The sequence below is a fragment of the Lemur catta genome, chromosome 18 (genome assembly GCF_020740605.2).
Source record: "Lemur catta isolate mLemCat1 chromosome 18, mLemCat1.pri, whole genome shotgun sequence".
In the NCBI taxonomy this organism is placed as follows: Eukaryota; Metazoa; Chordata; class Mammalia; order Primates; family Lemuridae; genus Lemur; species Lemur catta.
In genome coordinates, this window is record NC_059145.1 from 25,963,318 (window position 1) to 25,980,794 (window position 17,477).

At 38.8% G+C, this 17,477-nt stretch overlaps 1 protein-coding gene across 10 annotated transcripts in view; it reads left to right on the forward strand.

Moving 5' to 3' along the window:
• The window catches only part of MAGI1 (membrane associated guanylate kinase, WW and PDZ domain containing 1), a 602,084-nt gene that overhangs the window by 509,019 nt on the left and 75,588 nt on the right, over positions 1 to 17,477 (forward strand). For 9 of the 10 annotated variants that reach the window (XM_045530900.1, XM_045530901.1, XM_045530902.1 and 6 more), the window contains exons 7-10: positions 3,783 to 3,818; positions 9,665 to 9,722; positions 12,093 to 12,205; positions 14,136 to 14,228. In XM_045530900.1, coding sequence (XP_045386856.1) covers positions 3,783 to 3,818; positions 9,665 to 9,722; positions 12,093 to 12,205; positions 14,136 to 14,228 — 300 coding nt within the window. The remainder of the gene's footprint in view (positions 1 to 3,782; positions 3,819 to 9,664; positions 9,723 to 12,092; positions 12,206 to 14,135; positions 14,229 to 17,477) is intronic. The other variant, XM_045530903.1, reaches the window with a different exon arrangement.

A 17,477-nucleotide genomic window follows, 5' to 3' on the forward strand; every position in this document is an offset into this window, starting at 1 on the left:
TGTTGTATGTATGAACTTGAGGATTTTTGAAAATGCAAGCCAGTATTTTAAAGTATATTACTGAAACCTTGTACTCCATGATTTTTCCTTATGCATGGTTTGTAGGTTATATTAAGTGAACTTAGAATTGTGTGTCCATATTCATCTTAGTGACTTCAATGGAAGTACAAGTCCTTCTAACTTAGGACACATGACTGAGATGCTTGTTTTATTTTGGTTGCTTGGTCTTGTTCCTGAAGAGGGAAGGGAACAGGTGCCGTCAGCACTGATACTTTGTATGCTTGGGGGATAATGGGCTGTCTGGATTATTTAAATATTCTGTTTCATATAATACAGATTGAGTATCCCTGGTTTTGAAAATCCAAAATGCTTCAAAATCTAAAACTTTTTGAGTGCCCGCATGGTGCTCAAAGACAATGCTCATTGGAACACTTTAGATTTTGGATTTTTGGATCAGGGATGCTGAACTGGTAAGTGTTTAATGCAGATATTCCAAAATCTGAAAACATCTGAAATCCGAAACACTTCTGGTCCCAAGAATTGCAAATAAGGAATATTCAACCTGCACGTCGGTGACCAGTTTTCAAAGATCAGAACCTAAAACACATTCAACCATAAAACTTCATGGAACAAAATTTAATCTTTATTTGATACTTTATGATTTTGAAGGCAGTTTAGGCACTCTTCTTACCATAAGGTCTTCAATGTCAATACGCATTATAATTATCTTGGGAATGTATGAAAATACCTGCTAATATAATTTTATAAATGATAGAATTCTGCAATAGGTTTTGCTGAAAAACTAAGTATTGAGTAGAATTATTGAACATTTTTATTACCAGATCTAGTAATTTTTAATTCTTATTATTTGTGTTAATGTTATTTTCTTTGGAACAAGTATGTATTTATACCAAATGCAAATAGTTTAGTAATTATCCCTTCAACACTAAAATTAACATATCCTATTTTTAACAGAAAGTATGTATATGTTTATGTGCCCATACACACAAACGGTATAAAATAAATAATCAGATTGTGACAAGCATCAGTTTGCATTTTCTGTTGCCAGTTAACACAAAGCTACCTTGTGTTATTATTTATATTATAACACAAAGCAGAAAAACATATTGGTCACAAATATTGTTCCTGTATGTCTTTCAACTCTCATGTCATGTACACATGGGATGTAACAGTATAGCATCATACCTAATTATTGTAAAGATTTTGTATTTTTTATTTCCTATCCCAAAAAAGTGAGAAACTAGTTTGGGATTTTGATCTTAGTGGTTAACTCCTATCATTGCTGTGTCTGGTTCAAGTAGAAGCCTTTGACCTGGCCTTTGGGCTCCAAGCCAATATTTTAATCCAGCTGGTTTATAACACTAACTGTTGTCTCGAAGAGACTTCGAACTCAGTCTGATTAGAACCAAACTAATGATCATTCTCTCCAAAATCTGGTCTTCTCCAAGTGTTCTCCGTCTCAGTTTAGGGTAAATTCATGCATACTCAAGAGAGAGACCCCTTCGATCCGTCACTTTTCTTCACACCCATTTGAAATCTACGAACCAGCTGAATTCACTTTGGTCTTCTAATTATCTCTAGATCCATTCACTATTTTTTTCACCGTCTCTGCCATTCTTGTCTGTCCAGGGCCATGATCCTCCCCTGTGCAGTCTTGCCTGCCCTCCTTGGTGTGCTACATTCTGAGCAGCCTGCTAAAATGTAAATGTGGTGATGATATCACTGACCACCCCCGGATGGGCTGCTCAGGAAATGCCAGGTCCATAGCCTGTTTCTCTCAGCCTCTCTAGGTTTTCTCTCCCTCTCCCTCTCTGCTCTTCATCCTCACTGGTCCTCATTGAGTTCCTGCTTCATGTCAGTTAGATGTGCGGTTCTCCCTTCCAGAATCCTCTTCCATCTCACAACTGGTCATTGAATACCTTCTATACATCAAATGTGTTCTGGTCATTTCACATTTATCATTTAACACAACAGATGAAAAGCCCTGCTCTCATAGAGCTTAAATTCTAGTCATTTTCCCCCAAAATCTTTTTGTTGTATTTTGTTTATTCTTCACATTATGGCTCAGGGACTTTTTCATAACTTTGTCCCCAGATATGATTAGGTCACACTATTATGTACCTTACCCTATTGAGAATTTATCACAGTTTTAATTCTAGTTTTATTTATATGAGCTTTGGACTTGTCTCCCTGTTCCAAAAGGGTAGAGATGTGTCTCATTGTGCTAATTTTGCTATCTCTGTCACCTATTACAGTGACTGGCACAATAAAGAAACAAACGAATGCTCTCAACGACATTATTCGATAATATCCAAATGGGCATATTCATGGATGATTTTGTGTAAATAAGATCTGCTCCCTTTTTTTGAGGCAGGATCTTGCTCTGTTGCCCCAGCTAGAGTGCAGTGGCATCACCATAGCTCTATGCAACCTCAAACTTCTGGGCTCAAGTGATCCTCCTGCCTCAGCCTCCCAAGTAGCTGGGACTACAGGCACATGTCACCACATACGGCTAATTTTTTTGTGGAGACAGGGTCTCACTCTTGCTCAGGCTTGTTTCAAACTCCTGGCCTCAAGCAATCCTCCTGCCTCAGCCTCCCAGAGTGCTGGGATTACAGGTGTGAGGCACGGTGCCTGGCCAGCTTCCCCTGTTAAGAAACAATGCCAGTCAACGTTTACTATTGGCAATGGGATCATTTTAAATCAAGAGTTACAGGGTGTGGAGGGCCATGTTGGTTACTTAACTCAATAATTGATTGATGATTGATTGATTGATTCATTCATTCAAGAAACATTTAGTGCCTAACATGTACCAGAAACTACACTGGCACTGAGCATAATGTGGTGGTAAAAACGGGCTTGATCCCTATTTTCCCCGTGTTGGTGGAGCTTAAAGTGGAGGGGGAGACAGCCACCTGCCCTGTAGCTGTGGAAATTTTATGTATGAAATGATTTTTGCATGTTATCTTGTGTTCTCATTAATGACAAAATGTTTTACTCATAGCAAGAGGAGGAGGTCAAGAATGCAAAGGATTTTGACTTGTTTTGCTCACTGAAATTATTGAGAATCTTTTCATTCTAATATTTCTGAGCTGTTTGACTCAGAAAACTTATACACATATAAACACAAGACCAGTAAACTCTGCCTCCCAATACTCTTTCTGGGAAGCCTTCAAGGCTCACCTCCTTGATGTACATCATCATGACATAATGCATCTTTCTAGCTCCTTTTTGAGAGACCCTGGAGTGCAGCTCATTGCACAGTCTGCATTCTCAGTTTGACCTCACCTTCCATTTTTCAAGCAGCAATATTACTTGTAAGTTAAATAATGCTTTAATTGCCAGTGTAATTAATTGCCTCACTGATTAGAGGATTATTGAAGGATTAAAAGGACTGGTATTGAAAGGTCTAACAGCTTTGTTGACTCCCAATAAGATCTGTAATAAGTGACTTCCCACTTAAGAACACTGAAACCGCAAAGGTATTTGTCATCTTTTACAACCAATCAAATCTGATTTTGACATGCAAGGAAATGAGCCATGTAATTATTTTGCCAATATCGGCTCTTAACGTTTTGTGATTTACACTGAGGTCGTGAGTTTACTAGCCAAGCCAATGAAATAAGCCACAATGCAGGTAAGGACAAAATAAAGCGATATGTTTGCTGCTGTTTTTCTAAAGGGAGTTTCTTTCTTGGTGCTGGTGTCTGAATTTTGCTTTCTCTCTTTTCTGTCTCATTCCTGCTATTCCTTTGGAGAAGAAGGGGTACACACCGAGGAGCTGGACAGTGAACTAGGTAAACCCTCCCTGCCCCCTGCTGCTGCTGCGTGTTTGCCTTGCATGGTTTTGTCTCCAGTGAAATTGCCTAATCCCTCTGTGTCTTTAGTTTGCATTTCTCCAATGATGATTTTCATTCTAGTTTATCCATGAAAGATCTGTGTCTGACTGCAGGCGTCAGGCAGTGTTGTAATACGTTGTGTCTACAAAGAGGTCTGAGCCAAAGGAGACTAGAACCAGAGTTAGCAAATTGGTGATGGATAGTCTTGTAAATTGAGGATTGGGAAAGAACTGAAAAGACGCTTGCCATGTCCTTTGAACTTTCATGTAACCTGTTCTGGCCTTATTTCTTTCTTTTTTTTTTTTTGAGACAGAGTCTCACTTTGTTGCCCGGGCTAGAGTAAGTGCCATGGCGTCAGCCTAGCTCACAGCAACCTCAAACTCCTGGGGTGAAGTGATCCTACTGCCTCAGCCTCCCGAGTAGCTGGGACTACAGGCATGCGCCACCATGCCCGGCTAATTTTTTCTATATATATTTTTAGTTGTCTAGATAATTTTTTTTTTAATTTCTATTTTTAGTAGAGATGGGTTCTCGCTCAGGCTGGTCTCGAACTCCTGACCTCGAGCGATCCACCCACCTCGGCCTCCCAGAGGGCTAGGATTACAGGCCTGAGCCACCGTGCCCGGCCGTCTTTATTTGTTCAGTGTGGGTGGTTATTGGGGTAATGCACAAAAGCAGAACAAACAAAGACCCAAAGACAAACTTAAGGAGTATTGTAGGAATAGTTGCGGTAAAATAATCTCAATGATTAATTGAATAGTTAAGTCTTAGGATCATGTTGTAATTAAGTTACAGACCACATGTTGACCTTGTCATTGTAGTGAATGGCTTGTTTATATAGTGATGCAGTGTTATTAGTGTGAATTAAGTCTTGAGTATTCTAGCTATTATAGTTTAGGAATAATTTACATTAGCAGATAATACCAAACTCTTATATTTGCTATTAGAATATAATGAATTATGTTTCCTGATAAGTTCAATGCTTTATGTTCAGCTTTGAAAAATACTAAAATGAGTTTGCATTCCATTTGATGGATCCGCTGATGGATAGATAGGAAAGCACAAGCTTCCTCTAAATTGCAGATAAAAGCCTTTGCTATTGAAATTGGTGATAATTTTTTTTAAGTAGAAGATTATTTAACATCAGTATGAATGGAACTGTCCTAAGATTATTGGATCTGCCTTTTTTTTCTTTTCTTTTCTTTTTTTTTTTTTTGAGGCAGAATCTCACTCTGTTGCCCATGCTAGAGTGCCGTGGCACCATCATAGCTCATGGCAACCTCAAACTCCTGGGCTCAAGCAGTTCTCCTACCTCAGCCTCCCGAGTAGCTGGGACTACAGGCATATACCACCATGACAGACTAATTTTTTTGTTTTTTGTAGAGGCAGGATCTCACTGTGTTGCCCAGAGTGGTCTCCAACTCCTGTCCTCAAGTAATCTTCTCACCACAGCCTCCCAAAGTGCTAGGGTTATCACTTTGAGTCACCATGCTCAGTCTGCTTGGCATTTTTGAGGTTGCCTTAAGACATGAAAATATAAATATATTTAATACAGGTTATTGCTTTCATTTGGTTATATAGGTAAAGATAATCATGGTTGACTATAATTATGATATAATAGAATTTAGGTCTATTTTTCTTAATATTTGGAACATATCCTGTTGTAATTGATGCATATGCCAATAATGGTCAAAAACTATTGATTGATCTATATTTACAGATGTTTAATAAGTTGTTTTTATGGTCATTGTGGTAGGAATGACTTGAGGCTCACCCTGAGTAATAGAATAATTTGAAACTAATTTGATCAAAAAAAGAATTTATCAATTCAGTGATATCAGATAAAGTAATTGAAAATGACAACTAGGTTTCCGAGACACAAAATGAGCATCTTAATCATTTGTTTAGCCAGTTTCAACCAGTCTTGCTACCTGAATAACACGTGTGAGTGACCACTCTGCTGTCTGCAGGTGGCCAGGGGAGATAACACACCCGTGTACAGGGCACAACCTTATTTGCTTTTATGAAAGCTTGAATGTTGAGATTTTCAGGAAAGGCAGTTCTGTATTTTTTCCCCCGTAACTTCAATTTTTGTGGGGACTTTCTTATGCCATTAAAGATTCTAAAAAATGAGTTCCAATGGCTGCATAGTATTCCTTCTTGTGGTCATAGCTGTAATTTCGGGGGGTAGTTTGGTGCATTTGTGGAGCTGTCTCTGTGGTCAGATTAGGGTGCTTGGTTCCCCTGTCTTACTGGCCATGTGACCATAGGCAAGTTATCACCTTCTTTTAGCTTCCCTTATCTGTAAAGAGGGACTGAAGGAGGAGCTCCAGGGTGCTTGGGAGGAGACTTAATGAGAGCGTGTTTTAATATTTGTCCCTGTAATCAACACACTGCTTTTATCATTTATTACCTAATTTCCTCTTGTTGGACTTTTCAGTACTTCCTTATGGCACTTTTTCCCTTTAACATGGGACAAGGGAGGAATGTGTTCTGTACTGTAGAAATGGCCCACATGTGTTCTTTGTAGGTAGGGTAGAGGTATGACCCTTGATTTTTACCAGCACATACCCACTGTGTAAAGGGTAGCTAGCACATGTGCACGCCCACACACTGTTCTCTGTTGCATTCACTCCAGATCATCCTATTGACAAGATCACTGCTCATTTTCTTAATAAGAGGGTCCTAATTTCAAACAATAGCAACTGTCAGGTTTTTGGTGAACAATGCAATTCCAGATGTGACAAAGAGACCATCTCTGTAATCTGCCTCTGAGAGGCGTGGGTGGTTGGCTTGGGTGTTGGACACAGATCATTTGATTATAGAGTTGTCATTTCGGAACTCTGTTGTTTGAGCTGGGTCACTAGCTCCATTATGCACTTTTGGTTTGCAGGATTCATCACATCCTCTGCAGCCATCTCCCCAGAATCAAAGAGCACCTGCAGAACCTTTTGGAATTACATGCTGTTCACATGGTGAAACCAACCAGGGGAGGTAGAGACAAGAAAATGAGTTCCCCTCCCAAGCCAAACTAAATCACAGTTTTGATTTTTATCTCTGATTTTGAACATGATTTTCAGTCAGTGCGCTGACTAATCTCTTTTGAGAAGAACTTAGAATCTTTGACTGCTCGATAGTTGCTTCTGTGGTGACAAAATAGTGCAGCATGAGATTTTCAGGGGCAGGAGTAGCAAGCATGCAGGTCATAGAAATCTGTCCTATTCCTTTTGTGCTTTCCTGGAACAGCTGCCATTTGTTGAACACTTGCTGTGTGCCAGGAACTGTGTGCTGAGTGTTTTACAAGCATCTTCATTTAATCTACTGTTGACTGTTGAAGTAAATCCAAGAGAACGATGTGGTTCAGAGATGTTAAGTAAGTAGCCCAAGGCCACAGAGCAGTAGAGCTAAGTGGAAGAGCCAGGGCTCAATCCCAAATCTGGGCAATGCCAAAGGGGTCTTAGCCACCTCGTCTCTCTGCAATAGGTTGTGCAGTCTGGTCTGCTCCCTGACAGCGGTTAGACATGGAGGGATGCCTCTTTAGGAGTTGTCACAGTGTTTAGTAAAAAAATTATAATGTAATCACCTCTGGGCTTAACTATTTTCTGCCATTTTCAGTCTTTTAGAACCAAATGACAAATTCTAGGACAAACATCTTCCTTAATTAAATTGATAGCCTATTTCTATTTTAAGCATTAGGAGACTAATTTCTATTATTAAGTTAATCACCACACTGGAAGTGAGAAATCTATCTTTTCAATATAAGATGAGTTTTGACTTGAAAAACTAGACAGTTTCTAGTGTTTGCTAATCTGCTCCAGAAGATGTGTTTAAATTGACACATGTCCAGAGACACCAGTTGACTGGCCCCATTTTTCAACTCTAGAACAATAATTTGTTTACTAGGCAACAGGACAAAAGTCAGGGGTAGCTTCTTTTCTTGACTCCTCCTCAGACCTCAATCAAAGCACATACGATGTGTTTGAATTTTCTGCTTAGGTGATGTACTTGCGTTTATGTTTGTGTCCTTGGGGCCTAACACATCCTCAGGCAAACAGTAGGCACTCAATAGATGTTTCTCAAATTAATAATTGAGTGAATCGGATGCTTAATATTTTCCCTATTTTATCTAAAGATAATCAGGCCAAATATGTGAGGTTGCAGATTTTGATAGGAGGTTTGGTTCAATGAAACATAATGTGATCTCCTCACTCGCCCGCTCTTCTGCCCCATGCAAATGTGTAACTGCACCAATTTGCATTTTTTAAATCTTCGATTTCCCAACTTTTTGGAAATATTTTCCTGGGTTCATTTTCATTTAAATGGTAATTTCCAGCTTTGTAAGGGGAAACCATTTCCCAGGCATTTAATTTGCATCGGTCTGCAAGACTCAGTATATGAAAACGCCGAGTTGTATCAACATCTGCAAATTGGACCTGTCTTGCATATTAGTAACTTACGTCTCCTAGAATTCAAAGACTTCTTTAAAACCTGCTAAGTGTTTTTTTTAAAATTAGAAGAAAAGAGGGGGAAAACCTGTCTCTTTGTTTGCAAACAAGTAACATGTGGAGCAAAAACCATGAAATTAATGTCTCTTGATGTGCAGCCAAATCTCAACAAAACATAAACTTTGAGTAATTAGTCTGTGTGTGTTTGTGTGCACGCTCATGCCTCCATCTCAGTCTGGAACTGTTTGTGGCATCTGTAAGCCCTCTGCCCTGATGCCACGGTCATTATTTGAAAATACTGACCACATAATTCTTTGATTTAAAAAAAAATCTGTTTTAAGATAAGCGATATTTCAAGTGTTTGTAGTATTCCATTCAAGTTGGTCTTAATAGCTGCTTCTAGGAATAATGATTCACTTTTGAGTATGGTATTATACAAGCTTGGCATAACCACATATATCAGGGTAGCTTTAAAATTAAGTTGAATAATTGCTGCTGTGCCTGAAAGGACTGTTTAATGACACAAAACACAACCTCCTTGCTTCTTTCACCAACTGAAATAATATGGTACACTGGCCCTTTCCACAACAGATTCTTGTTCTAATGGAACTCACTATTACCTGTTTAATAAAGTTTCAACCTTTGATATGAAACCTTATGAGGTAAAGTCCAGTAGAGCGTGGCTGAGTTTTCAGGAAGGCACATACATCCCCCAGTGCCATTTACCTCCACATTTAAAGGAATGAAATATCTCTTGTGGGTTCTCCGCGAGCAGGATGTGTGCTACTGCTTTCCTAGGTGAAGTGCTGGGGAGGATGGGCCGGCCCAAATATAGCAACTGAGTGAAAGCTGTATGCAATTCAGAAATGCAACTCCATTTGAATTAGAAATAAGGAGAAAAAAGGTGCAGATTTGATTTTATTCCAAGGAGAGCAAAACAGCATTATTGTTTTGAAAATGAAAAGAAACATTAATTTTCATCCGTTTTTGCTAGTGTAATGTAGTCTAGAAACAAAATGAGAAAACTGTACATTTAAGGTAGAAACTAGGCATCAAGGCAAGTTTTAAGTATATTTCTATTAAGATCTAATTTAATAGTTGATTTAGAATCAAGTTATCTGGGGCTATATTTTATTAAGTTTTATTTGCTTGAGTAAAATACCAGTGGATAAGGAATTACCCTTCATGCTGGAAAATACCCTGATAAAATACAAATAATACATATTTTATTTCGGTTAGGATACTCAGTTTTTAATTGGATTTAAGACATTTTTATGAGTCTTTCTCTTTTTACCTAACTCAGTTGTTGAAAATTCCCAGGCTCTTCTTCTCGCTCTAAACATTGTTTTATTTTTTCAGAGCTGCCTGCTGGTTGGGAAAAGATTGAAGACCCTGTCTATGGTATCTACTATGTAGAGTAAGTGCCTCTTCACAATCCACAAGTTAGTCCTTATCCCTGGGTAATTATGTACATTTGTATTCATAGAGCTTGCCATCATTATAAGGTACAAACTACATAATAATACTATTAATTTTATAATAAAAATATGTGTGCATATTTTAATGGATGAGGAAAAAATTCAGTGACTCAGGATAGTAAATCATGATATGAAATTCATGAGGGCAGGATCCATGTGTTTTGTTTACACCATATCACCAAAACCCAACATAGTCCTGGCATTGTGGCCGGTACTTAGTAAGTGTTGGTTAAATGAATTCAATAGACCAGAGGAAGAGGGGCTGTTGACCTTCAGAAGGAGTATCTGTTTTGGCTAGTAATACTTTTTGCCCTTCCCAGATCTGAACTTCTTAGTAATTATTTATTCATTTAGACATTCTAAAAGAGTCTGACAAATCTTAATAATTTATGCAATGTTGCCAGGATTAAGAAGGAATGGAAAACTCGCCTAAGTGGCAAGACTTTGTGTGCCTTTCTGCCTCTCCCTTGTCCGAGGAGCATACATGTGGCTTTTGTTTTCTGTTTTTAAAAGTCTCAAATTTTCATCATGACTTCTTTATCGTGTGCTTTGTTCTAGTATCGGGCACACACTTTTTCCTTTTATCAGAACTACCGATGAACAGTATGATTCGAAAAGAAAATAAAAGAAACCCAAGATTAGAGCACTGAAAAAATATGCTTTATAGCATTTCCTCTGAGAAAGATGAGAGAGAACTAATAAAAGATCCTTCAAAAGAAACAGATGTCGTGTGAATGTTGTACGTTCAGATAACTGCCACACTTTCACTTGCACTGCTGGCAATGAAAAGTCATTTGTATGATACCTGCTAATATGAACATATGATACAAAAATGCCAGGCCATAAAATATTCAGTGTCTTATCATAAAATATTGAGTTCAATACAGCAAGTGTCCTTGACGAATACTAACTTTACCTCCCCTTTACCTAACAAGAAGGATGGGCAGTCTGGAGCATCCGACAGGCAAGCCTGGCTGTTTCTCTGACCCTCATAAAATAAATTTCCTTTGTCCCTCAACTACTTTGTGCATTAAGAGAGAACAGAAACAGGTGACACAAGCTTTGGTGGATAAAGAGACTTGGTTTGAGGGGCAAGTTGTTACCTGACTATACAGTTCTCCTTCCTGTGTCTTTTCAGATCCACATGCCTGTTAATGGTAGACTATTTCTTAGAAGGAAATGGACTACAAGAATTAGGAAATAAACATGTATGCCTTCAATAGAAATTAAGGGCAATCAATCTGTCCACCCTATTTGACAAGCCTGATATTAGAAAATAAAGCCTGGCTTTAAAAAATATTTAGAGTTCTGAATAATCACAATAGTATATTCCCAAACTTTAATGAACTGTTAATTTGAATTAAAAAAAATATATACACACACATATGAATGTATATATGCTTGTGTGATGTGATATTTGTGTAGTGTGTATGTACACATACATATACACATATATGTGCACTAAATATGAAATGGCAAAAAACATGTATATATATGTATTCATATGTACACGTGTGTGTCTCTGTGTGTGTATTTTTGCTTTTGCCATAGCTTTGTTAGTTTTGTAGCCATCTGAAGTGTCTGAGTCTTTGTTACTTTGAACATGTCACATCGGCTTAGTTAACTGTATTTGGAGTCTCTGCCCAAGACCTATACGTTTAATCCTGCCTCCATGTTTATTGATGAAGGTAGTTGACACATGTTAGTAGAGGTCTTTTTTTAACTTTATTATTTGGGTGAATGCATATGCCTTTGTAAACCCTACTGTAGAACGTTACTCAGCAGTCCTGGCATCATATTATAGACAACGTCACATTTCTACTTTGATCTCATTTTTCGATGATTCCATAATCTGCTTCTTCTTGAATTAAAGCACCTTCTCCTGTCAGGTGAGATCGTGGACATTTGGAGAGTCAGTGGTTAAAATCCTGGGATTTGAAAGCAGGCCGGCCTGAGCTTGCATGCCTGCTTACTGGCTGTGTCACGCGAGGTGAATCGTTATTTGTCTGCTCAGAAATTTACTTTCCTTGTTCATAAGACAGCAATAAAAATAGGACTTACCTCCTGGCATTTACTGAGGATTTTAAAATAAAATGCATGTAAAACAGGTAGCACGGTGCTTGGTACATATAAGCCGTCAGAACCAGAAGCTTTTCAGTTTTATTTCCTCTTTCTAACTGCACATTTTGACACCTGAGAGTCAGCACGTCAGACCACCTGCTCTTCTCACTTTTGATCAAGGCACTTGGCCTGACTGGCATTTTGCTGGTGGGATGAGATGTTTCCTAACTGTTTGCCTTCTTCCCCAGCCACATCAACAGGAAGACACAATATGAGAACCCAGTTCTAGAAGCCAAACGGAAGAAGCAGCTTGAGCAGCAACAGCAGCAGCAGCAGCAGCAGCAGCAGCAGCAGACAGAAGGTTGGCCTCTCTCCCTCTGGGCTTTTTCTTGAGCAGCGGAGCGTGGGGCGAAGCCTGGGCGCTGACACCCCCGTGTGGTCAGAGCCGGCCTCGGTGATCAAGTCGTTCTGCCAGGCTGAGGACCTCATGTCCTGCAGGGAGGAATACAGAGCTGCTGCTAGAGTCCCCTCATTGCCACGTCTCACTGGACAGCTAAAATGGAGATACTAATTCAAAGGCACCCCGGTCTCCACTTTAATTTAGAAAAGAGTGTCGTTAGGTTGGAGAACTTTCTGATAGTGAAGGAATTCTCTTGCCCCCACAGCATTTGTGTTGCAACTGGTATCCAAATGCAAACCACTTTTAGTATTTTTACTTTAAGCAGAGTTACTGGGCATGAAAATAACTTTTAATTTTAGGAACATTCATGTAAGAATCAGAAAGAGCTGGTAGTTTTGCACGCTTTCTAAAAATTACAAATTCATGTTCTTTGTAAAAGTAGAAATAATTCAGGAGTGTAGAACATTAAATTCTCCCCTGCATGCCCCCTTCCTATTCAGAGATAAACACTATGCAGAAATTTTCTAGGGATATATAAATGTGCATATTTTAACAAAATCTGATCATATATATACACACACACACAGAGTTTGTATGTGTGTGAGGCCTGTTTTTCTCCTTTTTATTTCTTATATATAGTTCAAAGTCCGTTAATATAGATTTAGCTTATAATTTTTAATAGCTGCATAGCATTCCATTTTGTGTCTCCACTTCAGCCATCCATTTATTAATGGATACTTTTCCCCAGTTTTTTTTCATTGTGATCTTTTAAAATAATAGACTTAATACCCCCTCAATATAATATGTGAATATCAAATGTAACACTTCTGTTATTATACTATTGAATATAATGAATATAGACCTTAGACAACAAGTTGGCAAACTTTTTCTGTACATGACCAAATAGTAATGGCCTTTGTGATTCATAATCATCTCTGTTAGAACTACTCGCCTCTGCCATTGTAGAATGAAGACAGCTATAGACAATATATAAATGAATAGGTGTGGCTGCATTCCAATAAAACTTTTATTTGCACTTCATGTAATTTTCATGCATCACAAAATATTCTTCTTCTTCTTTTTTTTCCCAACCAGTTGAAAATATAAAGACAATTCTTGGCTCACAGGCTATATACCAATAGGCACTGGTCCCAGCTTGGCTAGTAGGCCATAGCTTGCCAACCACTGACCTAGGTCATATAATTTAGAGAGAGAGAGAAAGAGAGAGAGAGAGAGAGAGAGAGAGAGAGTGAGAGAGTCTGTATAGTCACTTGTAGAAAAGTTCTCTTTTCTATCTAAAAAGAACTTTTGAAAATCTTATTTTTCCTGAGCTGGTGAAACTTGGTAGGATTAGAACATGCAGTTTGGGGAAAGGGAGTGTGCAATTGATTATGGTAGCTGAGCTGGAGAGAGACTCGGGGGTACATCTCCAGGGTCACTTGCTGTGAGTTATTTCTGGGCCTCCCAGGTGAATAAGACTATAGTTAGGAGCTGGAAGTATTTGTAATGGGTCCTGTTTGGATTTCAGAGATGATAGAGATAGCACCTTAGCAAACTGCTGAAATCCACCTTTATCTACCTCACTGCCTAAGACAAGCAGACCAGTTGCATGACTCTATATCTTTCCTGACATTTTTTGCCTGGTCTGTTTGCACTGTCCAGTCAGAGAGAACTGCAGTTTTTATTGGTTATATCACAGTATTTCTTTCCCCAAATGTCTTAGACAAGAGATAGAGATCTTGATAGAGTGAGGTCAGATGCCAATTTCTTTTTAATCTAAGCTGTGTGCCCTTGGTTTTATTGGTTCAGGTATTATGAAGAAGAAGGTGAGTGGTAAGTCGACCAGCCATTTGAAGGAAAAACAGGAAACTGTTTCTCTTCTTTCTTGCAGAATGGACAGAAGAGCATTCATCCCTTGTGCCTCCTGTTATTCCAACTCACCCCCCAAGCAATCCAGAGCCAGCCAGAGAACCTCCACTTCAGGGTAAAGTGTTTTTATAATAGTGCCATGGTTTTAGCTCAAAATCTAAATTTTTTAAAGGTCCTTTAAATAGTGAATGATTTTAAATGACTTGTAACTCCCAGATCATTCCTTTGATAGTGAGAACTGTAAATAATGAAAGCAATTCTAAATGCATCGTTAATCAGACCTATCAAAAAAATTAGAATCCCTTCTGAATAAATTTCTTCAACTATTTGTAACACTTTAAAAATAATGATTACTTGTTAAAGGATCATTTAAACCAAGGTTTCCCAACCGCAGCACTACTGCCATTTTGGCTAGGTCATTCTTTGTTGTGTGGGGCTGTCCAGGCATTGTGGGATGTACTTTGTCCGCTAAACACCAGTAGCACCCAGCCCACCTCTCACCCCCATTATGACAACCAACAGTGTCCCCAGATATTGCCAAATTCCCCTGGGAGCAAAAACATCCCAGGGTTGGGAATCAGTGATTTAGAGACCACATATAGTTAATCCTATGTTAAATAAGGTAAATTGAAAACTCACCCTTAGATATTTCAAGATTCTAGCCAGCGCATTTACTTTTGACAAAGATTTTCCTATAAATGTAAATGGTTAGATGTTATGTTTTAAGTTCTCACCCCTATTCTTGCTGCAGTTTCAGCACTTATGCATGTTTATGTTTCAGTGAGTCTTACTCATTCACATTCATACATTGTATGAGACCTCTCGAGAGGATCATTCATGAAAATCAGAAGCTCCAGAACTTTGCAACTTTCAGGCCTCATTACTCTGAAATGATAGGAAATATTTTCGTTTAGTTTTTTTTTTTTTCTTTTAAATAAGGAAAGTCAAACAAGCATCATGCTTGATAGAGATGGGGAATATTTATGGTACAGAACCGTTGAAAACACTGTAAAATTTGTCTTCCTCTCTACATTTTTAAAGAGATCTAATTGTGTTAGATACAAAAAATAAGTAGGCTAACTCATTTCTCTAATTGTGATTCCTCCATTATATTTTTCCAAAGAAAGAAATTATTTCTCTACTAGCTGACATTGTTGTAAGATTAGTGTTAATATCAACTTATGTGAAACAATTTCTTCTGGAATAGACACATTTTTAATGGTGATAATGGCTTTAATAACTATAAGACATAGTAGATAATAATATATTAATTAATATCAACATGACTGTGACCTCTTCAGTATTTTTTAAACATAAAATTCCTTCTGCGGGCTCATCCCTTCCCCTCTCTCACAGTGCACAGCTACACCAGCCTCTTTTTAGTTCCTTGAACCAGCAGAACTGTGGGCTACTTTTGAGCCTTTGCAAGGGCTGTTCCCTCTGTTTCCAGTTGTCTTTTCCTCCTACTCCTTACTTTGCTAACTCTTGTTCACCTCAGGTCTTGGCTAGATGCCTCTATCGTAGTCACTCTGAATCCTCCTATAGTTCTCATTTATAGAATTTTTATAGTTACAACTAATGCTCATTTGTGTTCCGTTATTTAACAATAGCTTCCTCGTTAGACTTTAAATCCCACGGAGGCAGGAGACTGTGGTTTTTTGGTTATTGGTTCCCCCTGTCCGTTGTGGGATAACCTCAAGCAACGCATAATCCTTTGATACCTAGTTTCCGCTGAAATTATTGCTGCGTGAAATAGTATCTATCTATCCATCCATCTACAAATACACATATGATAGCCAGGCTTCCTTAAATAATTGTCTTAGAGTTTAAATAAGTTAAAGCTTTAAAGGTTCAGGTTGTGGTTGCCAAATATTAGTGCACCAACTAAGAGTCCGTGTGATATTTATCTGTATTAGAAACTTCATCTCAGATTCTTAACTTTCCTTTCTTCTAGGCCTTTTTTTTCCCTTTATCCTTGTTGGATCCAATAGTGGTCTGGGAAAGTTCAGGTTCAAGTGGGAAAGTTCAAGTGGGATCAACTCACTTATTTTTATAACTCTTCTACTGTGTAGTCTCCATGTTGATCCTTGTCTTTCAAACATTATAATCTTTGGAATTTAATCAATACCAAAAAGACCGGTTAAAATCCATACCCTTTCAATCCAAGCTGTGATTGGGGTCAGTATTAACTTAGATGTTAGCCTCGTTGGCTTTGACTGTGGGTTACCTACTTGCTGGTTAAGGGTCTTGATCAGCCATCTAGTCTTTCTTGTCTTGAGTAGTATCTAGTGTTGATAGTACTGTCAGGAAAAAGCCATATATGTAGTTAACTTGGTTAGATTGTTTGGTATGAATTTTGCTAAGTTCACTGCTCAACTAAACTCTCCCCTGGCCAAGATTAAAGTTCTGATCCCAGCACATGATAATTTCAGTGATGTGCTCTTACAAAAACTCTCCAGGTTCAAACTTATGCTTGGAGAGAGATTTTTGCAGTTACCTCTCCACTGTACTCACTCTAATACCACCATTCATTGGTACGATAACTCATTGATTGAACTCTTATTATGTGCCAGGCACCATCCTAAGCCCTTTACCCACGTTATCTATCACGGTTATTCCCCAGAACTGTCACGTGAGGGTGGGTATCACCATCAGCTCTGTGTACCCATGTGACAGCCAGGCAGAGAGAGGTTTAATAACTTGCCCAAGGCCACACATTAAGTAGTAGAGCACAGATTTAAACACCCATTTTCATTAGGAATAGTTTAACTTCTGGCTGAAGGATTTTTGTGGTGGTTTTGTTTTCTGTGGGACACCTCATTGCATAGTCTAAGTGTGTGCTGTCCAGTACAGAGACACTCATATGTTGCCAATTATATTTAAGTACAGTTAAAAAATGAAAAATTCAGTTCCTCAATCCCAGTAGCCACTTTTCAAGGCCTGAATAGCTCCACGTGACTAGTGGTTGCCATATTGGACAGTGCAGGTATAGAGCATTTCCACCGTCACGGGAAATGCTGTTGGGCGACAGTGGTCTGGGGTAGTGTCAGACACTAGTGTCAAGAATAGTGCCAGCCTAGGCCGGGCGCGGTGGCTCACGCCTGTAATCCTAGCACTCTGGGAGGCTGAGACGGGTGGATCGCTCAAAGTCAGGAGTTCGAGACCAGCCTGAGCAAGAGTGAGACCCCGTCTCTACCAAAAATAGAAAGAAATGATTTGGACAGCTAAAAATCTATATAGAAAAAATTAGCTGAGCATGGTGGTGCATGCCTATAGTCCCAGCTACTCGGGAGGCTGAGGCAGGAGGATCGCTTCAGCCCAGGAGTTTGAGGTTGCTGTGAGCTAGGCTGACGCCACGGCACTC